The sequence below is a fragment of the Chanos chanos genome, chromosome 15, assembly GCF_902362185.1.
Source record: "Chanos chanos chromosome 15, fChaCha1.1, whole genome shotgun sequence".
Lineage (NCBI taxonomy): Eukaryota > Metazoa > Chordata > Actinopteri > Gonorynchiformes > Chanidae > Chanos > Chanos chanos.
In genome coordinates, this window is record NC_044509.1 from 12758175 (window position 1) to 12772758 (window position 14584).

General features: G+C 40.5%; 3 protein-coding genes across 5 annotated transcripts; 1 reads left to right on the plus strand and 2 right to left on the minus strand.

Annotated features, from left to right (window-relative positions):
* Window positions 1-1160: 1160 nt before the first annotated feature.
* Window positions 1161-4678, minus strand: bcl7ba (BAF chromatin remodeling complex subunit BCL7B a). Of its 2 annotated transcripts, XM_030792753.1 has the most exons (6): window positions 4582-4678; window positions 3383-3458; window positions 3191-3293; window positions 2889-3053; window positions 2599-2678; window positions 1161-2282 (listed from the first exon to the last, which is right to left on the minus strand). In XM_030792753.1, the coding sequence occupies exons 1-6, from the start codon at window positions 4671-4673 to the stop codon at window positions 2193-2195; spliced, it is 606 nt and encodes a 201-aa protein (XP_030648613.1). In that variant the 5' UTR covers window positions 4674-4678; the 3' UTR covers window positions 1161-2192. The 2 variants fall into 2 exon arrangements, with proteins under 2 accessions (XP_030648613.1, XP_030648614.1); XM_030792754.1 differs by lacking the exon at window positions 2889-3053.
* Window positions 4679-5971: 1293 nt separating this feature from the next.
* Window positions 5972-9607, minus strand: tbl2 (transducin beta like 2). 2 transcript variants are annotated; one of them, XM_030792726.1, is made up of 8 exons: window positions 9590-9607; window positions 9132-9412; window positions 8679-8797; window positions 7963-8147; window positions 7683-7834; window positions 7382-7508; window positions 6928-7080; window positions 5972-6557 (listed from the first exon to the last, which is right to left on the minus strand). In XM_030792726.1, the coding sequence occupies exons 2-8, from the start codon at window positions 9256-9258 to the stop codon at window positions 6098-6100; spliced, it is 1323 nt and encodes a 440-aa protein (XP_030648586.1). In that variant the 5' UTR covers window positions 9259-9412; window positions 9590-9607; the 3' UTR covers window positions 5972-6097. The 2 variants fall into 2 exon arrangements, with proteins under 2 accessions (XP_030648586.1, XP_030648585.1); XM_030792725.1 differs by lacking the exon at window positions 9590-9607 and having other exon boundaries at window positions 9132-9570.
* A 549-nt stretch (window positions 9608-10156) lies between these two features.
* On the plus strand, window positions 10157-14162 carry nsun5 (NOP2/Sun RNA methyltransferase 5). The gene is made up of 10 exons (XM_030792831.1): window positions 10157-10249; window positions 10385-10504; window positions 10690-10861; window positions 11234-11342; window positions 11527-11665; window positions 11791-11906; window positions 12086-12264; window positions 12567-12774; window positions 13203-13358; window positions 13803-14162. Exons 1-10 carry the CDS (start codon window positions 10157-10159, stop codon window positions 13939-13941), a joined length of 1431 nt encoding a protein of 476 aa, XP_030648691.1. The 3' UTR covers window positions 13942-14162.
* The last annotated feature ends 422 nt before the right edge of the window (window positions 14163-14584 follow it).

Sequence of the window (14584 nt, forward strand, 5' to 3'; positions counted from 1 at the left end):
ATGCCATTCCAGGGAAAAACAGAGAAAATAGCATGGGTGAGAGAAAGAAGATAAGTAAATTGAGATTAAAAAAAAAATAAAAAATTCGATATTTACATAGTAATCATGACTTATACCACAGAACTGTTTTTGCAAGGGTAGACGTACTGTTATATCAAGTTTTACTGACTTGTGGGAGACAATAGATCCACACTACTTAAAACCAATCTTTCACTGCCCCCTGTCTGTTATAACACAGCTGGCCAATTTGTCATTCTCACTCAAACAGTGCAGCAATACAAGACTGAGTCAGCATATCATACACTGTAACCATTAACCACACACAAAAGCAAAATTATTTTAGCATCAGTTTATCTTTTTTTTTTTAACAATTTATTATCGCAAAGTTGCTGAGAAACATCTAAACATGTCAACACATGTCCCCAGTTCAACTCCACACGAATCAAACCAACTCCTGATAGGTGCGTCACAAGGTCTAGAACATGCGACCACTTAGACCATACTCAAAATACTCTAATCCATGACAGACAAACACAAAAAAGAAATGTATGGTGCTGTATAAAGCAATTTTTAATTATCTTCATATATGCAGTAGGAATAACTTACTTAAGTTCATAAAAACTCAGTCCTCGAGCCAAGAACAACCTAGAACAAATCACTGCATCTTACCTTTTAATTTGCCCACAAGAAAATGAGCGCACATCTTGGGAGCAGTTCTTTTGAGAGTGATTTTATGTTTACGAGAATGAATCACCTCTCTTATCCATATGGACGTTCACATACTGATCTTCTTAATAAATAAATATATGTACATTGTGAAAACCTTTCATAATGTACTTAATCCTACCTCAGTAATATTTCAAACTACAGTTTGTCACATTGAGGCGCAAATGTGTGAACTCAATGTTTTTTTGTTGTTGTTTTTTTTTTCATGATAGACCATACATAACAATATATGACTGTTGTAAGACATTAATTAAATCAGTGTCCAGTTATCCACGTCATAAAAACATATTTGTTTTAAAATCATTTTGATTATCAACACAATTAAAACAAGAACTTCTTTCAGTGTGTATCGTTCTAATGAAAATGCCCTATAATGCACACACACACTCACAAAAATAAAGAGACAATTCTGAGAAAGACAAGTGCTTCTTTGGGATGCTGAGAAAAAAAGAACAAGAAATAACTGTTTTTTTTAGGCTTGAGCAAACATTGTATGAAGCTAGCAAGCTGCTGCAAAAGAACGCTACACAATCTGACCTCTCTGACAACTGGAGGCACGAAAAAGACCCTGAGGAATTCAGAATCCAAAACAAGGAAATAAATGAAATTAAAACATTATTCACATCTTTGCCAATCCTAACATAAACATATTTTTTTTTAAAACAGAGAAACAGCTTTTGTAAACTATTCAAATAAACCAGTTAAAATGGGATTACAGAAACTTAGAATAACTTCAGTTACTTTAGGACATTCAATGTTTTGTTTGTATGACACGAATATGGCGCGTCACATATTGTTAAACACAGTCATCATAAATTAAGAAAATATGATAAATTAAATCTGTTTTGCTTTAATTTATCATATATATGTACATCGGTCAGCATTCAGAAAACTACATACAGGGATGGGAGAACACTGGTCCTAGAGGAAAGTCCATTCACCAAAACACTGGTCCTAAATAATTTACTATATTCTGCTCAAGTGCTCTGATGTGCAATATGTGAATGGAATCCTTTAACAAACATGCACAGTAATGTATAACCAACATAGATGATTATTTCTTTCATGTATCTCTTCATTAAGCACTGGATTATGAATCTACGGATGAATATTTATTTGCCTTCATAAGTTTCATTTTAAGTTCTCTGATTTCAGTAATGTCCAGTCGACGACCTGTAACTCCAGCTATAGCCTGTGTGGTTTTCTCACATACAAAGCCACAAATGCTCTTCAAGAACAAACAAAGACAAAATGAGGGCAAATGGAGGAGCAAAAAAACAAAAACAAAAACAAAAAAAACAACACCCAACAAAACATAAAGTCATATTCAAAGTTGTCACTTTGTGAAGCTATAAAAATATTCACTAATTTGAATACGCCTGGTCCATTGCATGTCACTCGCAGCAGTTGTAGGACGGACAGGTGGCCTGTCCAATCGGATTTCAACACCAAAAACACGTTGTGTGTTAGCTCATGGGAGCAGACTGAAGGACTGACGTCTGTTCAGTACAGACTCTTTTCAGTGGTGGGGCTCCAGAACTTTCCTCCTCTTCTGCCTATAAAACATATTGTGAAGTGTTTAACATGCTTGGGGAAAAAAACAGGCTAAAGCAAGTTCCAGCCCACTATATTTACTGATATAGGACTATTTACTAATATTTATTACATTAACTGTTTATTGTACTTACTGATATATAAATATTTACTAATATTCATTATATTTGCTATTCATTGCATCTACTGATATATGACTATTTGCAGTTCATTGTATTTACTGATATATGAATATTTAGAAATATTCATTATATTTGCTCTTTGTTACAGTTACTGAAGACTGATGATGAGAAAAGCAGAGAGTCTGGGTCATATTACCTGAGCATTAAGAGGTAAGAGATCTTCCTTGATTAAGGTCGGGGGCTCATCGGCAACTTCACAAGACTGTGGGAGTGGTTCTAAACAAACAAATAAATAAATCGATTTAATTGAAACCAAAGACTTCTTTACGCATAAACTAGGGATCTGCAAAGAGGAAAACTTACATTTACAGGTATTCGTTTAGGAGATTGTGTTATCCAAAGTGACTTCAAAGTCAAGGCAAAAATGACCAAAACGAGGAAAGCAAAAGCGGATAACGCGGCGCACGAATTTTGTTTATTCCTAACCTTCCATGCTTTCCTGACCAAGGGTGGGAGGCTGTGAATCATCAGCGCGAAAGTCACATCCTTGGGCTGGGCTCACTGGTTCACTGGGCTGTGGACTGGAGTTACTGCTGCTGTCCACTTTGGGTTGGTACACGTCAGACAGAGAGCTTTGGTTGCTGTTGTCATCTGATGGAAAGAAAAAAAAAAAAAGCAACCCACAAAAACTTTATCAGTGAACACAGAGAGCCTTCTCAATGATGGACAAATAGGAACTAGATGATATATTATCATGTCTGTTAACCACAAGAGAAATGACTCCTTACCCTGAAAGTCCAGCAGGACGGACCGTGAATTCTCTGGTGCTGACTCTGTAGGGAAGCTGTCCAGTTGTCTCTCTGCTCCGCCTGACAGTTTGCTCTTGTCCTTCTGCAGTATAGCAAAGAGACGTTTATTTCAGTCATTTAAATTACTCTTTCATAGTTCTAAGAGAACGGTAAGCGAAAATGACAAACTACCTCTTTTGTATCCACTACAGGAACCCATTTAAATATTCTCAGAGATGTGTCTCCAACTGTCACCCACTTTTTCTCCCTGGGGAAAAAAAAAAAACTTCAGCATGGATTTCCTGTCAGAGTAAGTTATTTGTCAGGACAATCCAGTATCGCACTGCAACACTTTCCTGAGCATGGCATCATTTCACAGAAACCACAAAACTAATTTTTCCTATCGCTCGTTCAAATGGCTAGTTCTAAACTGTACACAATGTCCCCACACTGACATGGTGTAAACTGTGCAAAACCCTTTTGAAACTTTCTTTAATGGGGCCTTAATTACATTCAGTGACTACTAAAAGTACAATGTGGAATACTGCAGACAAACGCTTTGGTCCCTTTCATTGGTTTCTTAAGATGTGTGTACAGGTGAGCTGAAGGAACAACTGTAACACAGGAATTTAAAAACTTCCACTGTGAGCCCAAGTGAGTTTGGAAACAACAGTGTATTATACAGCTAGTGCTTTAGGTTCAATGACTTCAGTGACACACTTCTCCGTGTACTTTTACAAAATGTACTTACTACCGAGGTTTGCTGACTTGGTTACAATTTTTTTTGTTTGTTTGTTTTCATACTACAGCTAAAGAAAAGGAAATATAGACTGATATGAGATTAGTTTCTTACTCTATGTAATTATGGGCTAAAAAGTTACCTGCCTTTCTTGACTGCCTACCAAACTTATGAAATCGACGCAAACAAAAAGCTGAATTCTTTTACATATCATCAGGCTAGAAAACTTCAGCTAAATGTGACTCAGTAATATTAACCACAGAGAATCACGTGAGGAACCAAAATTCGAGATCAGTTGCATTCTATGTAGCACAAAACCCATTGTAAAAGTGTTGTGTTCGTGAGATAAAAGTTCAGAATCCTTTGTAACAGAGAAGTTTTGAAATTCATATTTAATCGCATCTGTTTATCAGAAAAGTCACGCCCTACAACACGTCAAGTAACCTTTCTAAATCCCTTTTAAGTCCCGCCTCTTATTGGCATACCACTTGTCTCTTGGGGACTGAAATCATCTGTGTTGTTACTGGTTGTTTTCTCTGTCCCTCAGCTGTCATCCTGTTAATAAGCTCCTCCTTTCCGTCCCTGAAGTTTCTCTTTCGAAAATATTTCTCATTCACAAAGTGTATGACACAACGCTTCGTTTCTCACTTACCATCTGCGAACTCTCTCTATCGCCGCCATCACTTTCTTAATGTCATCTTTGGCACGACTCCGGGTCTCAGCACGTACTGAACGCCCCGACATGTTTGAATTTTATGTGCCTCTCTAGCTACTTCGATCGTGTCGGTCTAGCAGTACAGTTTATCCAAATCTCGCATCGCGAGACTGCAATAGTCATAGGTCTTTTCCCTCCCCCACACCGCTCATGAATTATGCCTGAACAAGTTTGAAGATATTCACAGGCAATTACATACATATACATTAAAAAAAGAAAATAACATTCACCACTTTTTAAACGCCAGGTTGTACTTATCAAAATTCTCATAGCGTTTACAGAGACGATGATAATTTTTCGTTTATCATCATAATTATTAACATAATTATTAATAAAAGGTTTTAAGACATTTCAAGAAGTTCTTCAACTCAGCTCTCTTAAATCTACAGTGAATAACGTTATGACCAGTCAAAGACAGGCATCTAAACAAAGAAAAACCAAAAACTATGCTGTGTGTTGGCAGTTGAATTAAAGTTGTAAGTAAATGGCTTGTAGATTGTACAGAGTATATTTAACTGCAGGTGTTGAGCGACATTCATTAAGGTCAGGAACAAAAGAATTAGTGGTGAATCAAAGTGTTCTATTCAAAGCATTTCACTTATGACTGTGAAACAACCATACTTTAATGAATGCAGGCTGGCATTTTTCTTACCAATCTATCTTCCCCCAAACCTTTCTTAAATCATTAACATAGGCAAGTCAGCAGTAAGAGACAAAACATGTATTTTTTTGAAGTTCAGCCCTTGGAGTTCAGTACCAGGTCCAATCAGTTTTGTTAGGAAGCTGTCTGCTTTTAGCCATGCGCCTCTATCCTTTGCTCTCCCGGAGAATTGGAGAAAACTGCTTTAAAATGTGCCATTATCATTGCCTGAGGACCCTGACGTACTGCGACTGACGTACTGATTAAATCACACACAAACAAAACTATCAAATGCCGATGGAATACTTGGCACAACATTCACAACAAAAATTCCAGTTCCAGAATTTTGTCACCCAAAAGAACAAGACAGGTGAGTCAGAGTGACTTAAGGTTTTTTAAAAAACACTTTGAGCAGAGAGGTAATTCTAGCCCGCAAACCTTAAGGACAAAATTGACCTATGACTGAGAATAATCCCAGAGATTCAAAATTCCAGTGCTGAAATAACACTTTCATATGGGTTTTTCCCCCCCCGACTCAGACGAGACTTTTCTTACATGGAAGCCTGATGACGAAATGAAAGCATTCAAAATGTAAGCAGGGGTTCAGCGAAAACCGAAAAGCCGCCGGGGGGTTTTAAAATGCAACGGGTACAAATAAATGAATGAAACTCCAAAACCTCCTTTTCTTACAAACACTCATGGTTTATTCATTAAAATCTCGCATGCGAAATGCCACCTAACTCCGGCGAGAAAACAACAAACAGGCAATCGAGTGAGAAGTGGCAGTGAGAGAGGGAAACCCAGTCAAGCCCTTTAGTTCTTTGGTGCTGCGAGCACAGAGTCCAGAGCGTTCTGGGCGTCCTGGATCTGTTGTTGTAGCCTCTGTCGTACGCCCTCGTTAGTCGCTTTCTTCAGCATGGTCTGCATGTCCTGGATGGCGGCGCGGTAACCGGTCACGTTATGGAAGACGCGAATCGCGCGGTCGCCGCTGCATACGAGGAAACGGTTGTTGACGTCGAACTTCAGGTCGGTGATCTCGCCGCTGTGAACGCCGCGGAACTCCTCCTCCAGTTCTCCGGTGGCGGCGTTGTACACGGCGACGTCGCAGCCGTTGGACACGGCCACGGCCCGACCGTCCGGAGACAGGGCGATCCGGCTGCCGTCGGACACCTGGCAGGGCACAGTCCGGAGCAGGTAAGGGTCCTGCTGTTTCTTATACTCCACGTCAGTGTTCCACAGTTTCCACGTGCCGTCCTTGGACACAGTCGCCATCCTGAAGAACGGGAGGACGAGAGAGAGAGAGAGAGAGAGAGAGAGAGAGAGAGAGAGAGAGAGAAATCAACGCATTCAGCCTCCATGCCTGTCCTATAAAGTTATGTCAGCACAAACTTAAGTGTACTGTAATTTCATGTGTTTATGCACAACTGTTTTGATTTTTGGTTTGTGAACAGTCTTTCGGTGTGTGTGTGTGTGCATACGTTTGTTTGTTTGTTTTTTCAAGGGAAACATTTACGGAAAATGTGATTTTAGATTTCTAGAAAGCTTGGATTTCTCTTCATTTTTTAAAGCACATCATTTTCAGCCTCTATGTTGTTATGAATAATTAAACTTTTACTAATAAGGTATTGGTGATCAAGACTTGCCTGCTGGAGTCATTTGAGAAGTCAAAGGAGTAAACTCCGGCTGAGTGACCCTTGAGGTCAAATGCCCGTGTGACCTCCTTGAATTCGCCAGTTTTGGCGAAGCAAACCTCCCACACTTTCACATCAGGAGTGAAGCCACAGGAGGCAACAAACCTATAAAACAGGAGCAGATTCAAGACTCAAAATTCAAAAAGACTCAGATTCAAAATGACAAGTTCATTAAGATGGTGTGGTTAACCCTAACATCAAAAAAAGTCCTGATCAAGATTTTAAAATACACAAATCACAGTTTAATAAATTTATACCAGACATGGGACGACAAATAAAAACACCTCCAATTACACGTATCTGTACATGTAACTTCTTTGAGACACATTCATATCAATTTCACATGCCAGGCAGGTTAAGCGCCCCTAAAAGAACCATACACATACTGTTTGAGCAATCCGCTTACCTTCCGCAGGGTGAGACGGCAACATACGAGTTGGTCATCTGGTTAGTGTTGATTGTAGCGAGAACCTCTCCTTTCAGGTCCCAGATCAGAATGGTCGTGTCGACCGAAGCACTCATTATAAACTTGCCTGGAACAGAAGAGACAGATTAATTACATAGAAGGTACCACTCTTCAGAGTGGTTAAATGGCTTCAATCTGTTTACAAGCGCAATAAGAAGTTTCATAAATGCGCAAACATTTTCATAAAAGTTGAAATATCGGAGGTCTTGTAAAACAAAGGCTGGAAAGCTTTTAAACCAACCCGTTTCTGCTATTCCGATGTTAATGACGTCCCCCTTGTGTTTCTGAGGAAAGTCCTCAGGGGCAGCTTTGAAAGTGAATGTACCGTCCTCCTTCTTATTCATTTTAAAGATCCGAATGGTCTCTCCGTTGGCCAGCCATGTAATGAACGCTCTACGCAAACACACACATCAAATCATGTCAGTAAAAAAAAAAGAAAAAAAGGGGGTAACCCCCCCCTCGCAACAAGCAGCCTACCTGCCACTACACCATCATTAAAAAAAAAAGCTAAACCTTCGTACCTGGAGTCCGGGCTGAAACGGACCAAGGTGGCGTGGTCCAGTTCTACGTTGGCCCGTAGGCACCGATGGTCCCGTTCCAGAAAGTCTTTAGTGCTCCAGATACGGATGGTGCGGTCATCTGCACAGGAGGCCAGGTACTTGCCATTGCTGCTAAAGTCCAGACACGTTATATTCCCACTGTGGCTCTGAGTGGGTAAAGAACCCACAAACAAAGGTTAGTTGACCAATTTGTGCGTCTAATTCAAATTTCAGTTTAAAAGAGGAGCACTATGGTGCAGACAGTGTTCGGTTAACACAGGAGAAACCGTGTCAATGGGACAAACTGAACACATTCGAAAGCTGTGGCTGGAGATGTGATGAGGACTTGTTTCAGCAAAATGAACTTGCAAGAGTGAGTCCAAAGGCCATTGTGTTACTCTAGCAAGTGATTAGCCTGATGAGCAGGCTTTGTCGTTTTATTCATTTCTGATACTGCAGCGTTCACGTGGTAGGTCATTTGTCTGTTGATGAACTTTTGAGGCAGCTTGGAAAAATGACAGACAATCATGATTGAATTCTGTGAACACACTTGAGGATGTATGATTGCAAGAGGACCTTTGGAAAGCAACCACATCTGATCACTTTCTAAAACTAAAATTTTTATGTTTCCATGTATACGTTCAGTCCAATATGTCCTATGGAAATTCTTCTTTTTTTATACCCCGAGTGTGGCTTACCTTCAATGAGGATGCAAGAAGCGGGTGAGAAAATGTGTGTTGCTGCGCTCTTTCCTTTCGTGGACGTTGAGGTTGTTTCTGCTTCTTTGAGGGAGGCTGTTTCTTTGCACTTTCCTCCGCTGAAAAACATTATAAAACACTGAATCAACAGAACTTTTATTGCCCCCAATCAAATCCATATTACAGGCCGTTATTTCTCCTTTTGACTGTATGGCAACAACATTCACATATATGACAATAAAAAAAAATCCTCGAATCAACACGATTCGCTTTCAGTTGCAACCTGCACAAACGTAGAACTTCACATAACGACCTCGTGCTTACAAATCAATATACAGTAAGTTTAACGGGTTGCCCTTTCACCTTTCAATTCCTACTCTAAACTCATTCACCGTTAGCTATATCGCTAAGAGACGTTAGCCTCTGTTCTTAGATTAGCACTGGATCACTTACCTGATATTTCCTCTCTCTTTTCTACTTGCTCACTTAATTCACCTTTTTGCTTGCTCACTGTGAGAGCGATCATTAAAATAAGAGCACCAATCAGTAAGGACACAGCGATCAGGGCAGCAAACTCCATCTTCGGCGCTTCGAAGCTTGTGCCACGTTATTCCACTTGGTTAACACCTTATTATCAGGCACTACAAGGATGACTGTGTCTTCTGCCACTCAAGTTGCACTTCAGGCTCAAGTTCCACTCTACTGGATTCAGCAGAGTAATGAATGCTAGAGGGCTACAAAGAAAGTTACTTTTATTTAAAACTTTTGACGTATGAAAACTACCGGCTGTAGAATGCGCGGTCTTAAACTTGGTATATGTTTATGTGATGAACAAGGCAAAGTCAAAATGAATGATTCGCATGACCAATCTTATGATCAATGATTAAGAAAAACTCAGCTGGCTAATATACCTCTTGAATGCTGTCAAGCGGTTTGTGCAAGCGTTTTGCAACTGTGTGAATTAGGAAATAATTAAGAATTTTAAAATGTCTGCCACGGAGCGAGTTTTCAAATTAAAAGTCACAGACGGGTAACGGCGTATGTGGTCATCAGAGAGCTTTCCTGTTATTCCACCTAAGCTCTTTACTATATTGCTTATATTTGGTAAAGTGGTAATGAAACAGACAGACATACATACAGGTAAATAGATAGAAAGAGAAACGCTATTTCTGATTTTTAGTTGATAAGATGGGGCGACTGGGCGAATACTAAACAATTATTTTGACAAAATCACGAACTAAAACCACCAAATTCCGTCACTTCTACCGGTGCCGTTGCTTATTGTTGCCAGTGTGACGTACGTGCGTTTTACGGCTACCGTAAACCAATGCGCCATACAACATCTGAAACGTGTTGAGTGTGAGCATGTTTAGAACTGAAGAGAAAGCAAGACATACGAATTATGAAACATCCTCTATGATTTAAGGCAGTCTTCTGTAAAACTGATAAGATATCCGCAGACAGTGAACAATTCAACCATGGCCTTGTATATGAAAGCAGCTGATATTCTTGATAAAGTTGAACAGAAAAAGGGAGCTGTGAAAACTTTGGTTTACGACAGTAAATTCCAGGTATGTTTCATTCACAACGGAGACTATTGGCAGTAACCTATGGACATCTCTCTCTCTCTCTCTCTCTCTCTCTCCCATATACATACAGATGCACACTTTCCCTCACTCACCCATCCACACTGTCTTGTCTCCTAGAATATCAAGCAGCTCTTTGCCCTTGTCTGCGAGACCCAAAAATATTCGTCTGTGCTCCAAGAGATCATTGATAGCACCAAACTTCTCAAGGAGACCAAGCTCAAAGTGAATTTAGCCAAGGTAATTTGATAAAACTCATATGCATGCATTTTGAGATTTAGAGTGACTGGATTTTGGGAATGTGACATTCTGTGATAAAAGACAAAATGCATGTATATATGCAACTATGTGCTGAAGTTGTTAAATTGAAATCAAACTGTCGTGATGGTGTGGAGAGCTCTGTAATCTTCATTTGTTTCTGGCAGGTGTTAGTGTATGATTTGCTCATTGGTCACGGCGTAAAATGCGGCGGAAGCTGGAAAGCGATGATGATGAAGCACAAGCCGAGACTCCAGGCCGCACTGGCGCGGATGAAGGTCAAACAGAAAGTTAGCCGAAATCAGGACCTGCTGCCTTCTCGCTTTCAGCAGGCAGAAGGTATGCACTATGACACAGCGTGACTGCAAGGCTTGTTGATAAATGAATAGAGTGGCTCCGCTGATGATCCGTCTCTCTCTTGGCATTTCACTTATAGCCCTGAAAGTTATGCGCATCCGATAATAAGGAAATGCACAGATTACATTCAGCTCACACGCTTAGCCAAACTGACTTATAACTATCACTTTCTGTGTCAGAGGTCACATGGTTTTGGAGTAACTTCAGAGTTAGGTATCTTACTCAAAGGCACAATAACTGTGAACTGTCAGGGTTTGGGTTTGAGTCCACAACCCTCTGGTTACTTTGTTTGTTTTTCAGAATGCTGTGTTTAATAATTATTTTTGTTTCCCCCCCCTCCCTGCTCTTTCTTAGGAAATCGTTTACCGCGGTATGTTCGGGTAAACACATTGAAAACAACTGTAGAGGATGTTATTGACTACCTGAAGAGAGAGGGCTTCTCTTACCAAGGCACGGCAAGAAGGTTGGTCATAAAGGCTTTCTCGATCCCTCCTTTGAAATTCTTCTGTTGTTTACATGATCCAACAAGACTATCATGAATTCGGTTTTTGAAGCCTGTCTATGTCTGGTTAGGATCAGTCATTTTACGTTTAATTTGTAAAATCAAATCTAAAATCTGCATCCATGTCTCTTTTGTGCCTGTTTAGTCTACAGGATCTGAGCCACTTGTCTGGGAAGGCATTTGTCAGTGACCTGCACCTTCAGGAGCTTCTGGCTTTCAGTACCAGAATGGACTTCCACGACCACTTTCTCTACAAAGCAGGACATATCATATTGCAGGACAAGGTGAGGGACGGCCTTACTGTCCGTAAGTTGAACAGCGTGTATGGCATTTAAAGAGCAGTGTTCGGTGAGAGCGCTTTCGTCTCCACCCACTTTTGAACGTTTTTTTTTTTTTTTTTTTTTTGCAGGCCAGTTGTCTCCCTGCGTACCTTCTCAACCCACCTGCTGGAAGCCACGTTATCGATGCCTGCGCAGCCCCTGGAAACAAAACCAGTCACCTGGCAGCAATCATGAAGAACAAAGGGTACTGTGGTATTTTTCATCACTCTTTTGTTATTTTAAATGTTATTTACAGTTTGAGTTTGCTGAAGATCGAAAAAGACGTCTTTGGAATTGTCCGAGGAGAGTTGGCCGTGAATGCCCAGAGTTGCTTTGTTACACTTTACATTGTGCATAACATATTCTTCTTCATCATCCAATCAGGAAACTGTTTGCCTTTGACCTGGATGCCAAACGCTTATCTACCATGAGCACCCTGCTTCTGCGGGCGGGTGTCACATGTCAGCAGTTGGCCAATGAGGATTTTCTGAAGGTGGACCCACTGGGCCCGGAGTACAAAGACGTTGGACACATTCTCCTCGACCCCTCGTGCAGCGGATCAGGTACTGTTGGCCGCCTCTTGAATAAAACCTGGTGCGGACTGCAGCTTACAACATTTTAATTATTCACAAAACCGCGTTTTACTCCTTCACCCAAACTTATTAAGACATCTAAAGTGGTGATCAATCAAATCAAAATAGGATTATATTGATTAAACTGGATGCTTAATGATGCACAATATTGTCATTGTGTGTGTGTGTCTGTCTTTGTGTGTGTGGCTGTCTGTGTGTGTGTGGGTGTGTGTGTGTGTGTGTCTGTGTGTGTGTGTGTGGGTGTGTGTGTGTGTGTGTGTGGTTGGTAATAGGAATGGTGTGTCTGCGAAACAGCAGTGCAGAACCACAGGAGCGGGACGCGGGTCGACTGGAAGCCCTGGCGTCGTTTCAGCTGCGCTGTCTTAACCACGCGTTACAGTTTCCCTCGGTTCAGCGTGTGGTCTACTCAACCTGTTCCATACACACAGAGGAAAACGAGGATGTAGTGAGTGCCTGTCTACAGCAAAACCCTGGTTTCAGGTAAACACACACACCGTTATGATATTGTGCATTGTTAGCTTTGATATTGTCAAAGATTGATTTTGTCATAGGAAACTATTTAAGAGGTTGGGTGTCAGTTTTCAATATTTGTTTTGTTCTTATTAAGTAAATATTTATGTGTTTAAAGTTCTCCCCTTGAACCTGTGTTTTCAAGGACTTATAGTGTAGTATCTTCTTAGGAATTTCTGTGTTTGATGGAATGATGTTGAAATATGTTCTTGGGATGACCAGACCGAAGTCTAACCTAGAATCTAACCTTAACCTCACCCTCAGCTGACATGGTTAGAGTTAAATGCAAACTTTGATGCTCTGTTATGCAGTTGTTGTTTTTTTTTTGTTTGTTTGTTTTACCTACCTGTTGTCGTGTGTGTTTTAAGACTGCTAAACTGGTTGCGTTGTTTTTTCAGACTGGTTAACCTTCTCCCTGAGTGGCCAGAGCGGGGGCACGCTCCCCTCCCCCAGTGTCTGCGAGCCAGCACAGCCGAAACGCTCACCCACGGATTCTTCGTGGCCCTGCTGGAAAGACGGCCGTCAGAAAACGAGGAGGAAAACCGACCAATCCCGTGAGTTCGTCAGTCGGAGTAAATGAAAGAAGCTGGGGACGTTTAGTGAATTATCACGTCAATGATTCTTTTTTTTTTTCTTTTGAGGAAGTATTAGTATTGACGAGCATTCAAACTCAGTTCAAAGTTTAAACACATTTTTTTTTTAATCAAACGCGTATAATTTCATGCACCCTTTCTCATTCAGAGTGGCTGACAGATATTATTTCAGTGTGTCTAATCATAGGTTTGAAAGTAACATCCAGAGGAGTTATTTGCTGGAATAGTTTGTAGAAGCCACATGCTTCTGATGTCAGGGGCATTTGTTGGGTTGAAAAATCGAGGGTAACCAACAGAGCATCCTCAATCGCCGAATGTCGACTGTAGTTCAGCTTTCGTCTAAGCCGACCTCTAAAACGTGAAGCGACTGTTCAAAGTGTAACAGAACTCATTTCATCTCGACAGGCCCACTGTTGAGGAGCTGGCCTCAGACGAGCCCTCGGCTGGGGACGCGGACGGGGAACGCGGTTCCGGTAAAGGAGAAGTGGAGAACCCCGGCGTAAAAAGGAAAAGAAAACATAAAAAGAAACACAAAAAGGAATAACTCTGGACTTTTGACCTTTGGAAGGGACATTTTTCCCGGATCTGTGTTTCACAATTTGGTTTGAAGCTGTGGATGTGACTATGTCTTTTCTTACACGTTTGACTTGGCCGAATATGTTCACGTGCACAGAGATATGCTGTCATGTTGGAATCAGGGCTTTACTCAGCATCGTAAAAATGATACTTAAATATGATATTTGGAGATACTTAATACAAGTTGCCTTCTCCCAGTTAAGAATAAAAAACAATCATATTAACACCAGAGTTGGTCTAAAAAGTCAAATCGAATTTATCAGACATAACTTCATCTACTGGATTAACATTCTCCTCTTTGCCTTAGGATTATCAATCCCTTTGCTTTTGTTTCTCTCTCCAATTTGTCAGCGCGTAAAATAAAAATAACCACACGGCTGGTTTGACTTTTACAGGCCAGTCAATCTGAAGACTTCTCTGGTTTTTGTTTTTTGTCTAATCACATTTTTATTCAAAACCAGCACATTTCAGGACACTGTGAGCAGACACACTGTTTATTGGAATATGCTCTTCAGGTCAAAAACATTCATACTCAGTTGGGTTGTTTTTTTTTTTTTCTTCTCCAAGATCTAGAGGGAATGATCTTTTTTTTTTTTAAACACAAACACACC